Source organism: Heterocephalus glaber, unplaced genomic scaffold (genome assembly GCF_053883595.1).
Source record: "Heterocephalus glaber isolate CG9 unplaced genomic scaffold, H.glaber_assembly_v1.0 deba00000331, whole genome shotgun sequence".
Classification (NCBI taxonomy): domain Eukaryota; kingdom Metazoa; phylum Chordata; class Mammalia; order Rodentia; family Bathyergidae; genus Heterocephalus; species Heterocephalus glaber.
Genome location: NW_028258142.1, coordinates 31,842,116 through 31,862,716, shown reverse-complemented (window position 1 = coordinate 31,862,716; position 20,601 = coordinate 31,842,116). Strand labels below are relative to the sequence as shown.

At 42.8% G+C, this 20,601-nt stretch overlaps 1 protein-coding gene across 5 annotated transcripts in view; it reads right to left on the bottom strand.

Annotated features, from left to right (window-relative positions):
- Myo5b (myosin VB) overlaps nt 1-20,601 on the bottom strand; it is a 385,932-nt gene that overhangs the window by 110,032 nt on the left and 255,299 nt on the right. For all 5 annotated transcript variants that reach the window (XM_013075970.3, XM_087192987.1, XM_087192980.1 and 2 more), the window contains 3 exons: nt 18,828-18,968; nt 5,503-5,625; nt 4,757-4,840 (listed from right to left, as the gene is read on the bottom strand). In XM_013075970.3, the coding sequence (XP_012931424.1) occupies nt 4,757-4,840; nt 5,503-5,625; nt 18,828-18,968 (348 nt within the window). The remainder of the gene's footprint in view (nt 1-4,756; nt 4,841-5,502; nt 5,626-18,827; nt 18,969-20,601) is intronic.

Genomic DNA, 20,601 nt, shown 5'->3' with positions numbered 1-20,601 from the left:
GGCTTTGAGGGAAAGACTGCACCTCACTCTTGGGAAGATGATAAATATGCATATTCCTGCACTGGAAAAGGGACAGTGCTTGCTCTTGTATCAGCTGGAAGTTCTCTTACAGAGATACCTGCTTTTCTGAGCATCAGTAGCTGCCTTTCAACAATCAGCACAAATACCATTAACAAGCAGCACTCCAAGTACATTTAAGAACAAGCATTTTATAATATGTTGACCATCTCAATGTTTCTAACTAAAGTTTTAAATTTAAAATACACTTTTAAAAAAAGAAAACATTTGCTCTAAATGGCATGCATGTAGACTTTAAGGAACATGTTAGTGTGGAAAGCAATGGACTCATGTACACCATTATTCCTTCACAGCTGAAGTCATCAGAGTGGAAAGGAAGTGGGGGAGAGAGCACTTGGCCTTGGTCCAAGCTACTCCACTGTGACTACTGGACCTTAGGAATTGTCATGGCTCAGGTTGGTGGCTTTAAGCCAAGACTATCTTTGAGCCATTTTGGCCTAGAGATTCTTCCTGTTGGCATGCTGTGAGAGATGGTATCAGGACTGCCGGCCAAGAAACATAGCCTAGGATGGCCCTCGCTGCCTGGCCTGCACACCCAACTCACTACTTGTCCCTCCAACCTACACACAGTGTAGGATACAGGACCCTGGACATAGGAGAATGTAGGAACAGAACATCTTCAGAGAAAAAATATTCTCCTTTTGAGGTCTTTCACCACGTTTAATAAAATATTATTTTTTACAATAAAAAATGAGGGGGAAAATTATTCTTTAGTATTTAAAACAAATGAATATGTTAATAGTTTCAAGTCATGTTTTTAAAGAGGCATTTCTTAAGTCTATTTATAGCTGTTGTAGATGTGAAAGCAATTAGCTACATTATAAACTGTTAGGCAGTGGAACTGGCTTTACTAATTACATTCTCATCAGCACCAGTTTATCTCACTGCTCTTGCTGGGGGGGTCTCAAACATCCCTGTGCCTGGCAGGCAGGTGGGAGTCCTTTATCTCACACTGCTTAATTGGTCACACCAAGTTGCTAATTTCTTATCAGGGATGCCACACAAAGGAAAAAAGGTGATAGCTTCTCATAATATAAAAGTAAAATTGTGAATTTAACCAAAGATTTGTGATTTAGCTGGGCTTAAACAGATGAAAACCAATAAAAATTGGGCATTACATATTTAACTAACGACATAGGGCCTCGAACCATTGTAGTCTCTTTTTCTACCTGTAACATGAATTAGCAACATAAGCTTCAGAGAACTGCTGTGAACACTAAAACACATTGATAATGGGCCTGTAATTTGTATGTCTTGATGCCAGGTGGCTTGAACCACTAGTGGTACATCCATGACTGTCCCATCAGTAGGTTTTTATTAGTAAAATAACCCAATAGAAGTGATTAGATCTGTTTGTACCACCGGTGGTACAAGATGCCCAATGGGACAGTCATGCATGTACCACTGGTGGTTTAAGCCAGCAGGAACTTGTTAAAGGAAATGATAGAGGTTCAGAGAACAAGGATCTCAAAAATGCTTAAGTGACAGATGCTGCTTGACATGGCTGACTGCTTCAAGATTGAAAGCACACTTAGGAATGTCTCTGGTTTGTAGCTCCATCTGTGTACAGCCAATCTATGGGCTTATGGTGCTCTAGTGCTGATCTCTGCCTTCTGTCCTGGGGGTAAGTCTGAACTGGGCTGGAAGGCTCCTGGTGGGGAGCTGCTGAGCTCTTCCTGTGAGGGTCTTTAGCCCAGATCCCTACCTGGCTGACCTACATGTGGCTGGTCACCACCACATCATCTCAGAGAGCTGGGAATGGGCAGTAGGGTGGCAAGAAGGTCACTGGTTCTTTAGAAATATTAGGTGGTGAGCAGAAAGCTAGAACTGTACTGGGTGAGTTGAAAGATAAGAAGGGAGTATGTTACCTTTTAAGAGAAGATCACAGACCTATTTGTCCTCCAATTTAGCAACATCTATAAATTTTGATGCATACATCCTTTGAATCACCAATTTCACTTCTAAAGTTTTACCGAATAGACAACTGTACAAGCAAGCAAAGACATACATGAAGGGCACTCACTGACACTTTATTTGAAATAGCAAACTGCCAGCCGTTATTTAAAATAGGAAAAGTAGATGGGTACTCATGTGGAAAGATGGCCAGGATACAATGGTTACTGAAAAATTACAAAGGAGTAGGTATATATACTATGACTATTTAAATCTTAAAAAGATGTACTCATGTGCTTGTTTAAGCAAAATAGGAATTCATCAGAACATGGGTCAAGGAGAAGAGATGGCTTTTATATATTTCTGCACTATTTGAATTTTTATGAGTCTATATTTCATTTCCAATAAAAACCCAGTATCCCCAAATCTAAAATGATACTCTTGTACAAAAAGAAGACTACTGTCTTAGAAAGGCCTCCTCACAAGGTCAACCCCCAGCTGGTGCCTGAAACTTTGATTTCAGGAATTTTCAACATTTCCCAGTAAATCCAGCTCACTATGCCTAAAATGACTGTGCAAACAGTATAGTTAATGTTGAATACCTGCTTTCCTCCTGGGTGTCTGGAATGTTGGTTCATTTGAGGCAGAGGGTGCCTACATAACTGATCCTGAATAAAAACCCTGGGTACCCAGGCTTAGGCAACATTCCCTGGTAGACATTTCACAAGTATTTTTATACTTGTTTCTTTGGGGGAATTCAGCACATTTTGTGTGAATCTACTGGGAGAAAACACTCGGAAGCTTGTGATTCCTCCAGATGTGCCCCATGCACCTGTCCTTGACTTTTTTAACTTTATGTTCATTTGCTGTAGTAAATGATAGCCTTGAGTACACATGAAGAGTTCTGTGAGTCCGCCTAGTGGACTACTCAACCTGATGGTGGTCTTGGGATCTCCCAACATATCTCATTGTTTTCCATAGCACCTTCCTTCTGACCTTTGTGGTATTATCGTAACTTGTACTTCATGACAAAGTATATCTTTCTGCATTTTGTATATATGTAATAACTGTATATCTTTTTCACTATAGCAAGATCCATGAGATTAACTATACGTGTTGGTTGTCACCATACTGTGTACCACACAAATATTCAGTAAAGTTGTTAAATAAGGGGGAAAAGAAGCTCAGCTACTAAAAGAAGAGGATTTTTCAGAGAGTTAATTGGCAATGCTCATTTTCAGGTCTGGCATCCCTGAAAGTCACTCAAATTAAAACAATCAACATAGTGGCAGCACCAACCCTGTATTTAATGAGAAGTACCAACTCTCTTTTGTGCTTCTCCTTGAAAGAAGATATTGATACCCAAAGACAGAGGTTCCTAGGCCTGGGACCATTGTCAGACATACAGGAGGTCACTGGCCTCTCAGCATTCCAGGACACCCAGGATGGAAGCAGTGCTCCAGTACCCACACATTACAATTCTCTTCTTTCCCCATGGCCTCAGGGTCCTCTTATCCCCTCCCCACCAGCACTCTTGGGAAAAAGGTAAAACTCCTGTGCATCATGGACTAGAGATTTAGAAACTTGGGGAGCTATGAAGTTAATCTTGTGTTGAACTCCAAAATACCAGATGGATGGAGTCACCTTCACCCAGGGACTAGTTCTGATGTCCCAGATATCCAGAGATGACAAAGAGGAGGGGTCTGCCCTGGGCAGTCCACATGCTGCTACCAACTTAAATCCTCTCTAAATCCTCAGCCTCCAGGGCCATGTGACATAGCAGGGTTTACTTGGCTTTAAGTCCTTCGGTCCTTTTTATTGGGTATATTTTCTCCATTTTATCATCTTACCCTATTGCATTCATCTAAAGCTTATCACAAGGAGAAATTCATCTGTCATTTCTACAGTGTTATCAGGCCCCTGCAGTGAATTTGGTACCATGCGGTCTGAGAGAAAGCTTCCTAAACCCTGCCAACTTCTTTCCTGGGTTTCCTCTGAAGGGCTGGAGCTGGCAGCAGCATCTGCACTGCGTAGAATGCTGCCGTGCAGGGCTCCTCAGCTGTCTTCATGCTTCCTCTCTCTTCCAGGTATCAGTGTACATCATCTTTTTCATTCCACAAGACTAGCAAGTACAAGGCACACTGCCTTGTTAATCTTTGAATGAGAACAAGTGTGTCAACAAGGCGTCTCACAAGCAGGTGATTTAACAAATGTATGTGGAAATCGGTGCCTTGTTTCCTTTCCTGTAGAATGGACCAACACAGTGTCTGCTCTTTTTGCTATGCTCATGAGGGAAACAGCTAAAACTGGACATAATGGAAAGATTCCAAAATACATTTAGGTGACCTTTAACTCTCACCTTCAATTCCATTAGATTTTGGTTACAGAGAGGCTCTGAAGACTGACTCCTAACAGAAACTACATGAATACTAGGATAGGAAGGAACAAGATGGAAGACAGGTAACTTAACCCATATCAGCAACATTTTCATCTTTACACTCACTGCTATCCCTCTTCCTGAATGTAATCCCCTCCCCGCTGTCCTTCCATCTGCAGGGATCTTTCCCAGTTGTCTCTCCCTACCCCTCCTAATTTCTTCCTCTCATCAGGCTATACTCAAATATATTCAGACTGAAATAACCAACAAAGCCCTTCATCTTCATCTTTGCCTGCATTAACGTATGTCTGCATCGCTAAAGTCCACAGTGAGGCTGACGCCAGCTTCCTCAACCTAACTCCAGCTGTGGACATACTTGCTCCATTCCCCATCCCTGATGCTCTTTACCTTGCTGGCCTTCAGGATGTTGATCTGCTCTTCATACACCGTGTCTCTGTTTTTCTCAAGAAAACCATCTGAAAGGTACTCCACCTGGGGCCACAGTAATGGAAAGAGAAACAGTGCTTTAGCCTCCAGCAGTTTGAGTCCTTGAATATAGTAATACCTTGGTTCATGTAGGCTTCTGTTTGCAAACAATTTGGTTTACAAACAGAAGTGTTCAGCAAAGTTTTGCTTCTGTTCACACATTGGGTGATAAACCTGACCTTGGCCATCTTCCCCAAAACTGTAAAACAAATGAAGTTTGTAAACTGAGGCACCACTGTAGTTTCATCTCATCCATGTGGAATTTTCTAAAAAGAGCTGTGAGTAGATGGGAAACCCACAGATGTCCCCACTTAAAATGCAAACTCAGTAAGTCATTAGGATTGACACAAAGGGAACTGAGAATTCACTTTGCAAAAGAAAATACTGTCTTACAAGGGAGTTCCCGAAATAGAAGGCTTCATTGGGGCTCAATGGATGAGTTTCTCAGTCACACCCCAGACCCACTGGTCAGATCACGCATTTTAACAAGCCCCTAGTTAATTTATGTGCACACCATAGTCTGAGAATTAAAAAGAAATCCATTTAGGAAAGTTCTTTATCAACACCCATCTTTGGGAAAGTAAGGGATATCTTCCTCCTGGCCCAGAAACCTTAGTTTACTTAAGGGAGGGCTAAGGCAGGGCCAAGGTGGCAAAGAGGACAGCCACCTTATCTGCAAAATGGATGACAATGAAGGATGTGCTGGACATGCGGGGTTTCTGGAAGTGCTGGCTGCTTGAGTGGCGGTCATATAGCTTCTGAACCCAGTTCTGGTCAGTTCCTTTGGGGACCTGCAGAATCACAAAATAAGGCAGAGTGAGTCGCGCGGAACACGCCGAATCAGCCCGCTGCAGACAGGCAGGTCTGTGCACGCCCTACCGAGGTCCTGAGTCTCGTGGAAGACCCCAGATCACCTCACTGCAGACAGGCAGGTCTGCCCACACCCTACCGAGGTCCCCAGTCGCGCGGAAGACACCTAATTACCCCGCTGGAGAAAGGCAGGTCTGCCCATGCCCTGCTGAGGTCCTGAGAGGCACAGAACACGCCGAATCAGCCCACTGCAGACAGGCAGGTCTGTGCACGCCCTACCGAGGTCCTGAGTCGCGCGGAAGATGCCGAATCACCCCGCTGCAGACAGGCAGCCACCTGATTCCACACTACAAAGACGCAGAGGACACCAGACCACCAGACCAAGGTACTGAGTCCCACTGCTCCTGGTCCAGAGGAAGGGGCTTCCCGGGCACCATCCCTTCCGCTGCTCCCAGCCCAGAAGAAAGGGCTTTTGGGCCACCTTCTGTCCCGCTGCTTCTGGCCCAGAGGAAGGGGCTTCTGGGCCACCATCCCTCCCACCACTCCCGGCCCAGAGGGAGGGGCTTCTGAGCCACCATCCCACTGATCCTGGTCCAGAGGAAGGGGTTTCCCGGCCACCATCCCTCCGGCTGCTCCCAGCCCACAGGAAAGGGCTTTTGGCTCACCATCCCTACCGCTGCTCCCGGGCCCTGTCCCACCTCACCCAGCTCAGAGGAGGTAATCTGTGCAGGCACTTACAGCCCCCCGCCCCAGCTGAAATGAGAAAACACTTAAATAAGTCTCAAAACCAGACTTCCAGATCACCTACAGCAACCCCAAAGGGAAATGAGATGGAACACTCTGATTCTCAACCACCTGGACCCACTGAACTGGCAACAAAAGGGGATCTGGAAAAAATGAAATCAGAAATAATTTCTCAGACAACAGGAGAAATTGTGCCCCTAGTGCAAGACATGATTAATAAATCTAGAGAGGAGCTGAGGAACATGATGGAATCCCAACATAAGAAACAAATGGAATCCATAAAACAGATGCAAATAGATTTCCAGGACATGAAAAACTCCAGTTGAAAGTCTACACAGCAGAATGAGCCAATGTGAGGACAGAATTTCAGATATAGAAGATAAGATTGCAATTAGGGACCAGGAAAAGAAAAATTGCTTCAAAATTATAAGGGAACATGAGAAATCAATCCAGCAGCTGCTAGATGATGAAAAAAAAAATAGCATAAGACAGACTGGGCTCAATGAAGAAACAGGAGAGAGTGCAGATGACATAAAAAATCTCTTCACAGAAATAATGGCAGAAAACTTCCCAAGCAGGGGAACAGAGCTTCACATACAGATAAGTGAGGCATATAGGACTCCAACTAGCCTTGATCAAAAAAAATCTACACATAGGCATATAATTGTTAAGATTCCAGAAACACAGCAGAAGAACAAAGTTCTCCAAGCAGTCAGAGAAAAGAAACAAATCACATACAAAGGAAAGCCCATCAGAATCACAGCAGACTTCTCAACACAAACCATCAAGGCAAGAAGAGCTTGGAGTGACATATTCCAAGCCCTAAAGGAAAACAGCCTCCAACCCAGATTGATGTACCCTCCAAAACTATCTTTCAAAATGGATGGAGAAATAAGATACTTTCATGACAAAGAGCACCTTAGGGACTTCATGAATACCAAAGCAGCACTCCAAAGAATTTGACACAATATCCTAGGAACAGACATTGAGGATCACAATCCCAGGAAGCAAAGCAGAATGAACCCATCTGGCATGACAAGAAATTAAACGTAAAGGGGAGAACCCAACAAAAAGAAAAAGTCATGGCAATGACAAGTCAATACATTTCAGTTATAACCATCAATGTTAATGGTCTCAATTCACCAATCAAAAGAAATAGACTGGCAGAATGGGTCAAGAAGCAAAATCCAACAATATGCTGCATACAAGAATCACAATCAATTCAAAAGGAAACTCATAGACTGAAAGTTAAAGGGTGGAAAACAATACTCCATGTGACAGGAACCCCAAAAAAAGCAGGAGTAGCTATGCTCTTGGCAGATCAAGTAGATTTCAAACCAACACTGATGAAGAGAGATGAAGAAGGACACTACATCCTTGTAAAGGGAAGAATCCAAGAGGAAGAGATGACAATCATAAATATCTATGCACCAAACACTAGTGCACCCAACTATATAAAACAAATACTAACAGACATGAAAAGTCATATATGCACTAATACAGTTGTAGTGGGGGACCTCAACACCCCACTGTCACAAATAGATAGATCAACTAGACTAAAAATAAGTAATGAAATACTAGAACTCAATCGAACTCTTGAACAAATGAACTTAACAGATGTTTCCAGAGTCTTCCACCCCACAAAATCAGAATACACATTCTTCTCAGCTGCACATGGGTCATTCTCCAAAACAGACCACGTACTCACACATACAACCTGTTTAAGTAAGTGCAAAGGAATTGAAGTTATCCCCTGTATATTATCAGGCCATAGTGCAATGAAATTGGAGATCCATAGCAAAAGAAACTCAAAAAATTTCATAAACACTTGGAAATTGAACAACACACTTCTGAATAACCAATGGGTCACAGAGGAAATTAAAGAAGAAATCAGACAGTTCCTTCAATTAAATGACAATGACAATGCAACATATCGGAATCTATGGGACACAATGAAAGCAGTCTTACGAGGGAAATTCATAGCAGTGAATACGCATATTAGGAAAACAGAACAAGCCCAGTTAAACAACCTGATGCTGCACCTCAAGCTTCTAGAAAAAGAAGAGCAGGACAACCCCAAAGCTCATACAAGGGAGGAAATTATAAAGATCAGAGGAGAAATCAATGCAATGGAGACTAAGAGAATGATACAAAAAATCAATGAAGCCAAGAGTTGGTTCTTCGAAAGAATCAACAAAATTGACAAACCTTTAGCCAACCTTGTCAGAGAAAGGAAAGAAAAGGCCCAAATCCATGCAATTAGGAATGAAAAGGGTGAAATTACAACAGACCCAGCAGAAATCCAGAGGATTATCAATACCTACTTCTAGAACCTATACGCCAATAAGATGGACAACACAGGAGAAATGGACAGATTCCTAGATACATATGAATTACCAAAGTTGAATGAAGAAGACCTAAAAATTCTGAACAACCCAATATCAACCAATGAAATTGAAAATGTAATTAAAATCTTATCAACTAAGAAAAGCCCGGGCCCTGATGGCTTCACTGCTGAATTCTACAAGACATTTAGAGAGGAACTGCTGCCACTACTGTTCAAACTCTTCAATGAAATTGAAAGGGAAGCAGTACTCCCAAATTCATTCCTGGAAGCATGCATCACCTTGATCCCCAAAGCAGAGAAAGACCCAACTGAAAAAGAGAACAATAGGCCAATCTCAGTAATGAACACAGATGCAAAAATCCTTAATAAGATACTGGCAAACAGAATGCAGAAGATCATCAAGAAGATCATACACCCTGATCAAGTGGGATTCATCCCAGGGATGCAGGGATGGTTTAGTATATGAAAATCAATCAATGTAATACACTATATCAATAGAGCCAAGGACAAAAACCACATGATTATCTCCATAGACGCAGAAAAAGCATTTGACAAAATCCAACATGCATTTATGATACAAACCCTACAAAAAATTGGAATAGATGGTCTCTAGCTCAAACTGATAGAAGCCATCTATGAAAAACCAACAGCCAATATCATACTAAATGGTCAAAAACTGAAATCCTTCACACTAAAATCAGGAACAAGACAAGGATGTCCACTATCACCACTCTTGTGCAATATAGTTCTGGAAACATTAGCCATGGCAATTAGACAAGAGAAAGAAATAAAAGGAATAAAGATAGGTAATGAAGAAGTCAAATTGTCATTATTTGCAGATGACATGATACTCTATATAGAAGACCCCAAGAACTCCACCAAAAGTCTTCTAGACTTAATAACCAAATTCAGTCAAGTAGCTGGTTACAAGGTCAACACACAAAAATCAATAGCTTTCCTCTACACCAATGACAGACTCACTGAGAGAGAAATAGGGCAAATAATTCCTTTCACAATAGCATCCAAAAAACTGAAATACCTAGGAATCATCCTAACGAAAGAAATCACAGACCTCTTCTCTGAAAACTATGGCACTCTGAAAAGAGAGATTGAAGATGATATCAAAAAATGGACAGGCATCTCCTGCTCCTGAGTAGGAAGGATTAATATAGTGAAAATGGCCATACTTCCAACACTGCTGTATAGATTTAATGCAATTCCAATTGAGATCCCAGCAGCATACTTCATAGACCTCGAGAAAACAATCCAAAAATTCATTTGGAGCAAGAAGAGACCCAGAATAGCAAAAGCAATTCTAGGTAACAGAGACATGGCAGGGGGTATCACAATCCCCAACCTGAAACTCTACTACAAAGCTACTGTGATAAAAACAGCATGGTACTGGCAAAGAAACAGACTTGAGGACCAGTGGAACAGATTAGAAGATGCAGAAACAATGCCAGACACACTCAGCCATCTCATCTTTGACAAAGGAGCCAAACACCCTCACTGGAGGAAAGATAGCCTCTTTAATAAATGGTGCTGGAAAAATTGGGCTTCAACTTGCCAAAGATTAAAACTAGACCTATATCTCTCACCATGCACTAAACTAAAATCAAAATGGATTAAAGATCTAAATATTAAAATAGAAACTTTGAACCAGTTGGAACAGAGGTTAGGTAGAACCCTTGAAGACATCGGTGTAGGAAAAGATTTTATGAACAAAACCTCAGTTGCCCGTGAACTAGCACAAACAATCAACAAGTGGGATCTCTTCTTATTAAAAAGCTTCTGCACAGCAAGAGAAACCACCAGCAGTGTGAAGAGACAACCCACAATGTGGGAAAAAATCTTCACCTGCTGTTCCTCAGACAAAGGTCTACTATCTCGAATCTATAAAGAACTTAAAAAGATCAGACCTCCCAAATTTAAAGACCCAATCTGAAAATGAGCATCTGAAATGAACATACATTTCTCAGACAAAGAAGTAGAGATAGCAAATAAATACATGAAAAAATGTTCAACATCACTGGTTATTCATGAGATGGAAATGAAAACAATGCTGAGATTCCACTTCAGTCCAGAAAGAATGGCTGCTATCATGAAATCCACTAATAACCAATGCTGGCGGGGCTGTGGGGAAAGAGGAACCCTGCTCCACTGCTGGTGGGAGTGTAGACTGGTCCAACCACTGTGGAAATCAGTATGGAGATACCTCAAAGAACTAGGACTGGAAGTCCCATTTGACCCCTCTATTCCACTGCTGGGGATCTTCCCCAAAGAATTAAAAGAATCATACCACAGTGATATATGTGCACCCATGTTCATAGCAGCACAGTTTGTAATAGCTAAAACTTGGAAGCAACCCAAATGCCCATCAACTGGAGACTGGATAAAGAAAATGTGGTTTTTTTATAAAATGGAGTATTACTCAGCCATCAAAAATGAGAAATTAGAGACATTTATAGCTAAGTGGATGCACACTGAGGCGATACTCTTAAGTGAAATAAATAGGACACACATGTGTAAATACCGAATAGTTTCTCTGGTGTGAGAAACTGAAAGTGTAAATAAAGACTAAATGTATAATAGGTCATGTGAAATAGGAAGAAAAGGAGCAAAGGGGAAGGAAGTGGGAGGGCTAGGGGAAAGGATAGAAGGGAATGGGGCTAATATGAGTAAATGGAAAAATAGGAACAAAATCTTTGTAAATAGGGAGGACTGGAGGGGTTGAAGGGAGGGCTGGGCAAGGGTGAAAAATAAGAACCAAGAGAGACTATGTAAAGGTGCAAATTTCCAATGATGAATGTCATTATATTGTATACCTAAAATGTACCAATGATTAGAATGAATAATCAATAATGTAAAATAGGAAGAAAAGGTCCAAAGGGGTAAGGGTAGTGGGAGGCACAGGGGAAAGGAAAGAAGGGAAAGGAAAAAATGATGAGAAATGGAAAAAATGGAAATAAAGTCTTTTTAAATAGGGAAGGGTGGAGGGCGTGAAGGGAGGGCTAGGAATGGGGAAAAAATAAGAACCAAGATGCATTGTGTAAAGGTACAATTCCCAATGAGAAATGTAACTGTGTTGTATACCTACAATGTACCAATAAAAGAATTTAATTAAAAAAAAAACAAAACAAAATAAGGCAGAGTGCTTTGTGAAGAGGAAAAAGGAAGCACTATCACAGCAGAGGGTCGGAGTCAGTACGTTGGCTCTGTAAGGTGGATTCAGCTCAAATCAGGACCTTAACTAGACCGTGGAAAGAATGACTCAATCATGATGTTCAGGGTCCTGCACAGTAGGCCATCAACCCACCATGTGAGGGCTGTTACCCACAGAAGTGTGCTGACTTGCCAAGGATCTGCTGGCTGGCAAAAGCAGGAAGTTCAAATACAGGATAAAAATAGAAGCTGAGGGCAAGGGAGCAGAGTCTTCTCTGCAGCATCATGAACACCCCCCCCCCCCCGCCCCCGGAATAGCACACTTCCACCCTGCTTGCTCTGGTGGAGCCTGCTGCACAAAAACCCTCTCTCCTCCCCAGGCTCACCCATAGCACTATCCAGGCTCAGCCCTAGCATCCTTTTTTCAGAGGCTGTTCCTGACCACTCTTGACTTTGTCTCCCTCTTCTGAAATTTCTCACTATTGAGGTTTACTTATACACACACACACACACACACACACACACACACACACACACACACTATTCAGCACTGGTTTCATTGTATTTTTACTACACACTTTGTTTCTTGCCCCTCAAGGACCTAGAATGGGGCTCTGGTCACACATTGGGTACCAAGTGCCTAGTGGTTGGTCTGCCTAGGACTAATATCTCTGCCTCCCCTCAGATGTAAATTCAGACTTAGAGGTTTCACTCCGCACTAAGAATTCCCAGAGGCAGCCCCTTTCAGTGTTTTCATGGATGGCTTCAAAAGTGAACAAGCACCTTGCTTCACTGAAAACATAACAGGGTCATGGTAACCACAGTTCAAACTGTTAAGGATGACAGCAACTTGTCCAATAGAAGGTGCTCCCTCCTGTGTCATCCCTGACACCCACTCACCAGAATGGGTTCAGTCCTTAGTTACGGGTCACTAATAAACCTATCATTAATTTACATTGTACATCTGGATCAAGCAAAGATGAAGGTGACCCTTTAGTAGCCATTTAAAAAGGGTTTTGCTTAGTAAATGAATAAAATTTGTGGGATAAAGAAAGTGCTTACATACTTGAGAACAAACTTCTTAAATCCTTTGTAAGCAAACAGATTTTCCTAAGATTCAATGTGTATTGTATTGAATACACAACAAGAATTGAATACTCACTGCTATGTGCTATAGGAAATTCAAAGAAAGAAAATGCTTTATTGAAAGAGGCTATTAATTGTGTTGAGCAGACAATAAGATATTTAATTCAGCATTTTCTATATATGCACTGTTTTATATTTGTCTACAAGCATTCTGTGTTTAGAACCACCAGGTGTGGGGGAAGGATGGGTCACCCTGGTGGGGCTGTTTGGACCAGTTAGGCTGAGGACAGGAGTAAAACAGACCTTGAGGGTCTGACCCAACTAGGGCACAGAACTATAAGGGCCACCTAAGTAAATTCTTAAGACTGCTGGTAACAAAATCACACTGATGCTAAGACTGGACTTCCATGAGAAGACCCCATGTATTATCCTACGTATTCGGTAATTCAGACTGGCATGAAATAATTAGCAGAGGAGACCAACAGTCAAGGTCACGTTGCATACATACTTTTTAACAAAGGTTCATCTCTCTTTTTACTCCCCATCCCACCTCCAGCAATAAATAAGGACCAGCAGGTATTTATATCAATTAAGATTCTCAGATAATACTAATAGCTAATGTCCACAGTGGTTCATGTCAGTCATGCAGTTTTCTACACATTTGAGATATATCAATTCATTTAATCCTCATATCACTCTATGATCTAGGCACTATGTTTATACAGAGAGAAGAGGAAAAAGAGACAGAGGTTCAGTAACTTGTCCAAGACCACAGAGCTGGAAAGCAGGCTGGATCTAGGGTATTTTTTGCTATTATACAAACCTTGGGACCTCGAGGAGAAATTATTCTATCACAGAAGCTGCAATCACTAGTCTGGGATGTCCCCTGGAAGCAAAGCCTGTCCCCAACAAAACTGTGACTGGAGATGGCTACTAAGGACTTCACAGGCAGTTATTCACCTCCGCTTCTTGTCCCTGTCCTCCTGGACTACTGCCACCAGCAAATGTCTCTCCAGACACTCACTGTCTTGTTCCATCCCATATGTCTATGGCTCCCTGATTCCTCTTACCTCTGCCGACCTTTCACATCACCATGCACCAAAGCACCTCTGGATCCTCAGTCTCTGAGGAGTACTCTCTGCCTGCTCTTTGCTGTAACAGAGCCCAGCAGGGCTCAGGACTATGCAAACCGAACAACTGTCCAGGAAGGAGGCAGCTACTTTCTCTGCAACCAGCAGCACCCAGTGCTGCTTTGGGCCTTTACTCTTCCACCCTCATATGCCCCTTCCCTGCACTCTTAGCAGAACACCAACTCCTGACAGGTCCAAGCAGACTTCTTCTCTTTCCCTTCACCCAGGTGCTGGAGGAACTCACACAGCAACTCATTTTTCCTTCACCAAGCCCTGCTGATCCAATGTAGTATAAAAGTGTTGCTGCCAAAAAATAAGACCAAGTTTCACCCTTCTGTAGATTAAGACTCTGCTTCCAGCTCTAATCGAGAGTGGATCTCAATGACTCCTTAATCTCATCTGTGAAATTGTGTACTCAGTTATTTGCTCTCTCACTCATGGGGCAGCTCTCACCTTCCTCCAGCCTCTGTAAGCTTCTGACCTGCCTCTTTCTGGCACATGCCTCACTTCCTCCTTCACGGGGAAATGGAGGTTGTCAGGCAGGAAACTGCAAACTCCAACTGTGACATCCAGAAACTCATCTGCCTCCAAGTCAGCATCCCACCCAGCAGCCTGCCTCCTGCTTCTCACAGACAAGCCTTCAGAAGAAAGTCAGACTCAGTATGTCCATGGCCTCACCTCCAATTACTGAAACTCCCCCTTGACCTGACAACTCCCTTAGAACTGCTCTACCCAACAGACTCGAGGTGGCCTCTCCCATGGCTGAGCTCCTGGATGCCCAGTCCAGACTCTCTCCAATCAGTTGAAGAAAACCTCCAGGGCCACTGAAAATACCACAACCCTTGAGCTAAAAGAATAAACTCTCCTGGGAGCAGGATGGCCCCAAATGAGAAGAGAGAACAGCAATGGCCCCACTATCTTCAGCCTGATGTCACTGGGAAGCCACAAGGATTAGGAATGTCCAACTACTCAGCTCTTCAGCTGGATTCCACAAAACAAAACAATCCATACAAGGTAGAGTCTGCTGTTCCTGACAAGGTCATCTTTGAGGACCCCCAACACTGTCTCTCCAGCCTATAGCAGTAATCTGTATTTTTACCCACTATGGTTGCTTTCAGGGGTCAAGCCATCAATTCCAGATGATTTCTGCTCAAATGCAAATATGCCACCCAAAAAGAAGCATACACTGACCTCTCATATTCTATAAGCCCAGCCTAATTTGTTCCTCTAAGAGGGAGGGGACTGATGTATGGCGCACTGGATGGCAGGAAATGTCCAGCCTGACTATGGCTTAGGGGAGGGCAAGGACTATAGTGCTGTGCTCCGTTTCCTCCCACCCCATGGCAGCCTCAGAGCACACTGCAGACTGGAGAGTTTAGGCAAAAGCAGCCTGAAGTTAAAATTTCCTACAAACCCCTCTTTCTTACTTCCTGGGATAGCTGTACACTGTATTGTTTGTCAGTTGCTTGGGGTCTGACTATAAATGCTGGGGCTTTCTACCTAAAGGAACCTGAGCAGTTTGATGTTGTGGTCCTCATGCCTCCCCTGCAGTTCTGAGACCCATGACAGGTCCCGGGGAGAAGCCCTCATGTGCTGACCCTTTCAGTCCATAGCCAGGTGTGTCCACACTTCTAACTGAAACCCCAATCACTAGCCCTACTCTCTGCAGCACATCTCCAGCAAGTGATTTTCCCACTGGCTGCTTTCCACCACCAGTCCAACCCTCTCTTGGCTTTGTGTCCTGTCATGTGGGGGTCACAGAATTCAATTCTTCAAAGTGAGATCTCATTATTTTTTCTCAGCCACAGAGGATCTGAGAGACAAGAGGAAAGAGATGTATCCGAGGCAGCTTTCACAGTTCGAAAGGCTTCATGCCAAGGGATTCCTCATTGCCCAGCTGCAACAGACAACATAGGAATTCTCAACCTGTTGAGGCTCAGGGCTGTGGGTGCCTCCAGAAGGCCACACCCCTATCTATTAAAGTCAGATTTGTTACAGTATAATTTTCCTACAGTAAAATGCACCCCTTTCAAAGGGATCAGTTAAATGACTTTTGACACATGTAATGACATCTATCAATTTAAAATCATCCTGCTAGATGCTGCAAATTATACTCAATCACTCTAACTTCACAGAACAATGAAGTCTGGTGTGAAAAGTTTCCACACAGTGGGCTTCTGTCTTATTCCTTAATTCAGCATTCATCTCACCTCCCCAGCCACATTTGCAGTCTTGGCCACCAGTGAGTTTAAATGGGTCACATTCATGACACTATTTGGCATCTTGACATCCCCAGCCCACACCAGCTCCAAGAGCAGGAAACCTGAACTTTGAACAAAACCAAGGAGCTCCAGGAGGGGAAATCACAGTGGCTGCATGTAGCTCAGTGTTGTTTTTGAGTTGGTGTACCTTTAAGTCATTCTGCAGCCCATGCCCCTCACAGCCTGCTATGGAATCTGACATCTCCAGGCCCTACCCCTATTCACTGGTTCAAATACAACCTTGCCCTTCTTCCCTTGCAAGTCAGGAGGGAGGTCAATTTCTCCTCTCCAAGGCTTTCCCTCAAGATGAAACACTCAGCATGTGCATAACATGTTTTTGGCATTTGACAGATTACAGTGGCAGGAGTCAGAAATACAGTTTCATTTTTCTGTAGCTTCTCTTAAGTAAGACAGATGCCCATAGTGATGCTGCAGGTGGTGTGTGTTCAGAAGGAAGAGAGAAGACAGGAGAGTCTGGGGCATCTCTTGGACTGGGACTATCTCAGGCTGCAAAATCTAATGCTTTTGGGAGGTCACTTTCATAACTGCTGAACATGGCTTGTTTTGTGGGCCACCCTGCCTGAGTCTGGCTTGTTTTCTCTACAACTGCTATCTGCTATGGGCTCTCACATCATTCCTGGAACTACCTGTTCTGAGCCCAGCACTGTTCTGGGTTACCCTCAGGGGCGGAGGCCCATCCAATTCTATCCTTGTGCATTGGGACCAGTGTTCCCACTGCTGTAGTTTGACATTCTTGTGAGATATTCTCTTGGGTGGTGGCACCTCTCAGCTCCTCAGAAGACAAAACAAAACAAATCTACCAGCAGCCCTACTTTGCTGGCCAAAGGCACATAAATCATTGCAAACCCATTAGGCAGCTGCTGGTCATACAACTGGTCTTCCTGAAGCGCTGTGGTATTTTGTGAGAGGCTGTGAGTAAATGGGAAAGCAGAGGCCAAGTCCTCTGGGGATCCTGCTTTATGGCTACTTAACTCCTCATCATAGAACCAGGTAGACTTATGTAGGACAGCCAGCCTATCCTCTGTATCCTCAGAGTTGTACATGACCTTCACCAGCAAGGAGAGGAGTGAAAACCCAGAGTTCACCTCAAGCAAGGACTGGGGTGACACACTGGCCAGCACCCTAGAGGCCTGGGCTGAACATAGGACTGGGTGTAGGGTGGGGGATGTGGAGCTATAGGAGATAGTCACTGATAGGAAATCCCAAAAGAGATGGAGAAGGGGTATGCTCTTGGCTGAGCTTGGGGAAAAGGCTGTTAGCTATGGACCAGAAAAGTGAGGAGTCGACAGCAGGAGGGAGATGGGAGGGCTTAATGCTGTGATGTCAGCAGTTTAGTTAGGTGCCACTCAATCCAGGGACAATCATTTTACCTTGACTCTAATCTCCTAGGTTGGGCAAACCCAGACAAACACCTGACAAGGCAAAGGCAAAACAAATACATGACACATGACAAATACTTGACACACTGAAATTATTCCTGCTTGGACATGACTTTGAAGATAAAGCTCATGTCTTTAAAGAGATACTGAAAGATGATAGAAGGTAAAAATGTGCCAGCTATAGGATTCAGTATATTTTCACTCTGTCACCTATTGTTTTATTAATCCTTCCCTTTCATTTCACAGTCAATGAAAAAGGAGAGACCTTCTAGAAGAAAAACTCATCCACCTTCCTAACCATTAAGCCACATCCCCCCCTTTACAGGCAAGGTGTGGGAGAAAAGAATATCAAAGCAATGGAGTTCATCCCTTTCAATACCAAGATCCATGTAGTTTCTAGAGCTTTTTATTAGTTTCTGGCACTGGAGGAATGAACCATTTACTCACCTTATCAATCAAGCACAAAATTGGGAAAGACCGTGAAGATCAAAGCCAACTCCTCTCAATCCATAAGGCAGGAAACCAGAAGCCAAAGAAGTTAGGCAACTGATAAAGTTCAGATCTTCTCACCCTACACTTCCAGGGCTGCCAGGAGCTCTCCCTGTCACATTGGGGAGAGTCCATTAAAGCCAGGCAGAGGGAAATCTGTAAGTCTCACCTGCTACTGTGCCGTGCAACTCAGAAGCCGTTTCACACGGCAAAGATGATCCTGGGCTTTGAGTCCTCATTGGAGATACCTGTCTAGATGCTGGTTCTCTTGGTATCTAGGACATCTGAGGCACCAAATCCATGCCACCATGTCATGCCAATTTCTAACAGCTGCTATTATCTATATGCCAAAAGATGTATATATTACCAGTATACCAACACCTGTTCATCACACTTAGTGCATGCAGAATGGATAACAAAGCTTCTTCCAGAACACCAAGGATAATCACAGATCAGATCGTAGGTTTGAGATTTCACATGTTTCCTTGCATTACACAGCTGCCCACTGTCCCACAATTCAAGTCTAGAATTGGATCAATTTGATGATAGTATCACCAGTTTTACCTTACATTCTTCATCCAACAGGTCCAGGATACCCAGCTTAGCTTCTATGAGATCAATACAGGGTTGGTTATCATAGAAATCAATCAAAGTCCAAGGGATCTGCTCCTTCATGTATTCTTCTTGCTCCAGTTTGAACACGTGCTAGGAAAAGAAGTAAAAAGTCAAGGCAGGTGAAATGCAGACACATTTCTCCTGAATTCACAAGTAGTTCTGGGACCTGGAAGATGACAGATAACTGTTAGAAAAGGTTTGGGCATTAAATTACAGTTATGACTGCAAAACAGAAGAGGTTGCTGAGTGAATTTTCCATTCCTGTGCAACCCTCTCCTTGGTTATTTTAATCATTTTAAAAAATATCATTTTATTGGTACATTTTAGGTATACAATATAATGACATTCATCATTGGAAATTTGCACCTTTACATAATCTCTCTTGGTTCTTATTTTTCCCCCTTTCCCTGTTCTCCCTTGAACACCTCCAGCCCTCCCTATTTACAAAGACTTTGTGTCCATTTTTTAATTTTCTCATATTAATTCCATTCCCTTCTTTCCTTTCTCCTACCCCTCCCATTACCCCTGCCTCTTTGCCCCTTCTCTTCCTATTTCACATTATCTATTATACCTTTTAGTCCTTATTTACACTTTCAGTTTATCACACCAGAGAAACTATTTGGTATTTACACATGTGTGTCCTATTTATTTCACTTAAGAGTATTGCCTCAATGTGCATCCACTTAGCTCTAAATGTCTCGAATTTCTCATTTTTATGGCTGAGTAGTACTCCATTTTACTAAAAAAAAGCACATTTTCTTTATCCAGTCTACAGTTGATGGGCAATTGGGCTGCTTCCAAGTTTTAGCTATTACAAATCGTGCTGCTATGAGCATGGGTGCACATATATCACTGTAGTATGATTCTTTTAATTCTTTGGGGAAGATCCCCAGCAGTGGAATAGCAGGGTCAAATGGGACTTCCAGTCCTAGTTCTTTGAGGTATCTCCATACTGATTTCCATAGTGCTTGCACCAGTCTACACTCCCACCAGCAGTGGAGCAGGGTTCCTCTTTCCCCACAGCCTTGCCAGCATTGGTTATTGGTGGATTTCATGATAGCAGCCATTCTTTCTGGACTGAAGTGGAATCTCAGCGTTGTTTTCATTTGCATCTCTCGAATGACCAGTGATGTTGAACATTTTTTCATGTATTTATTTGCTATTTCTACTTCTTTGTCTGAGAAATGTATGTTCGTTTCAGATGCCCATTTTTGGATTGGGTCTTTAAATTTGGGAGGTCTGATCTTTTTAAGTTCTTTATAGATTCGAGATAGTAGACCTTTGTCTGAGGAACAGCAGGTGAAGATTTTTTCCCACATTGTGGGTTGTCTCTTCACACTGCTGGTGGTTTCTCTTGCTGTGCAGAAGCTTTTTAATAAGAAGAGATCCCATTTGTTGATTGTTTGTGCTAGTTCACGGACAACTGAGGTTTTGTTCATAAAATCTTTTCCTACACCGATGTCTTCAAGGGTTCTACCTAACCTCTGTTCCAATTGGTTCAGAGTTTCTATTTTAATATTTAGATCTTTAATCCATTTTGATTTTAGTTTAGTGCATGGTGAGAGATATAGGTCTAGTTTTAATCTTTGGCAAGTTGAAGCCCAATTTTTCCAGCACCATTTATTAAAGAGGCTATCTTTCCTCCAGTGAGGGTGTTTGGCTCCTTTGTCAAAGATGAGATGGCTGAGTGTGTCTGGCATTGTTTCTGCATCTTCTAATCTGT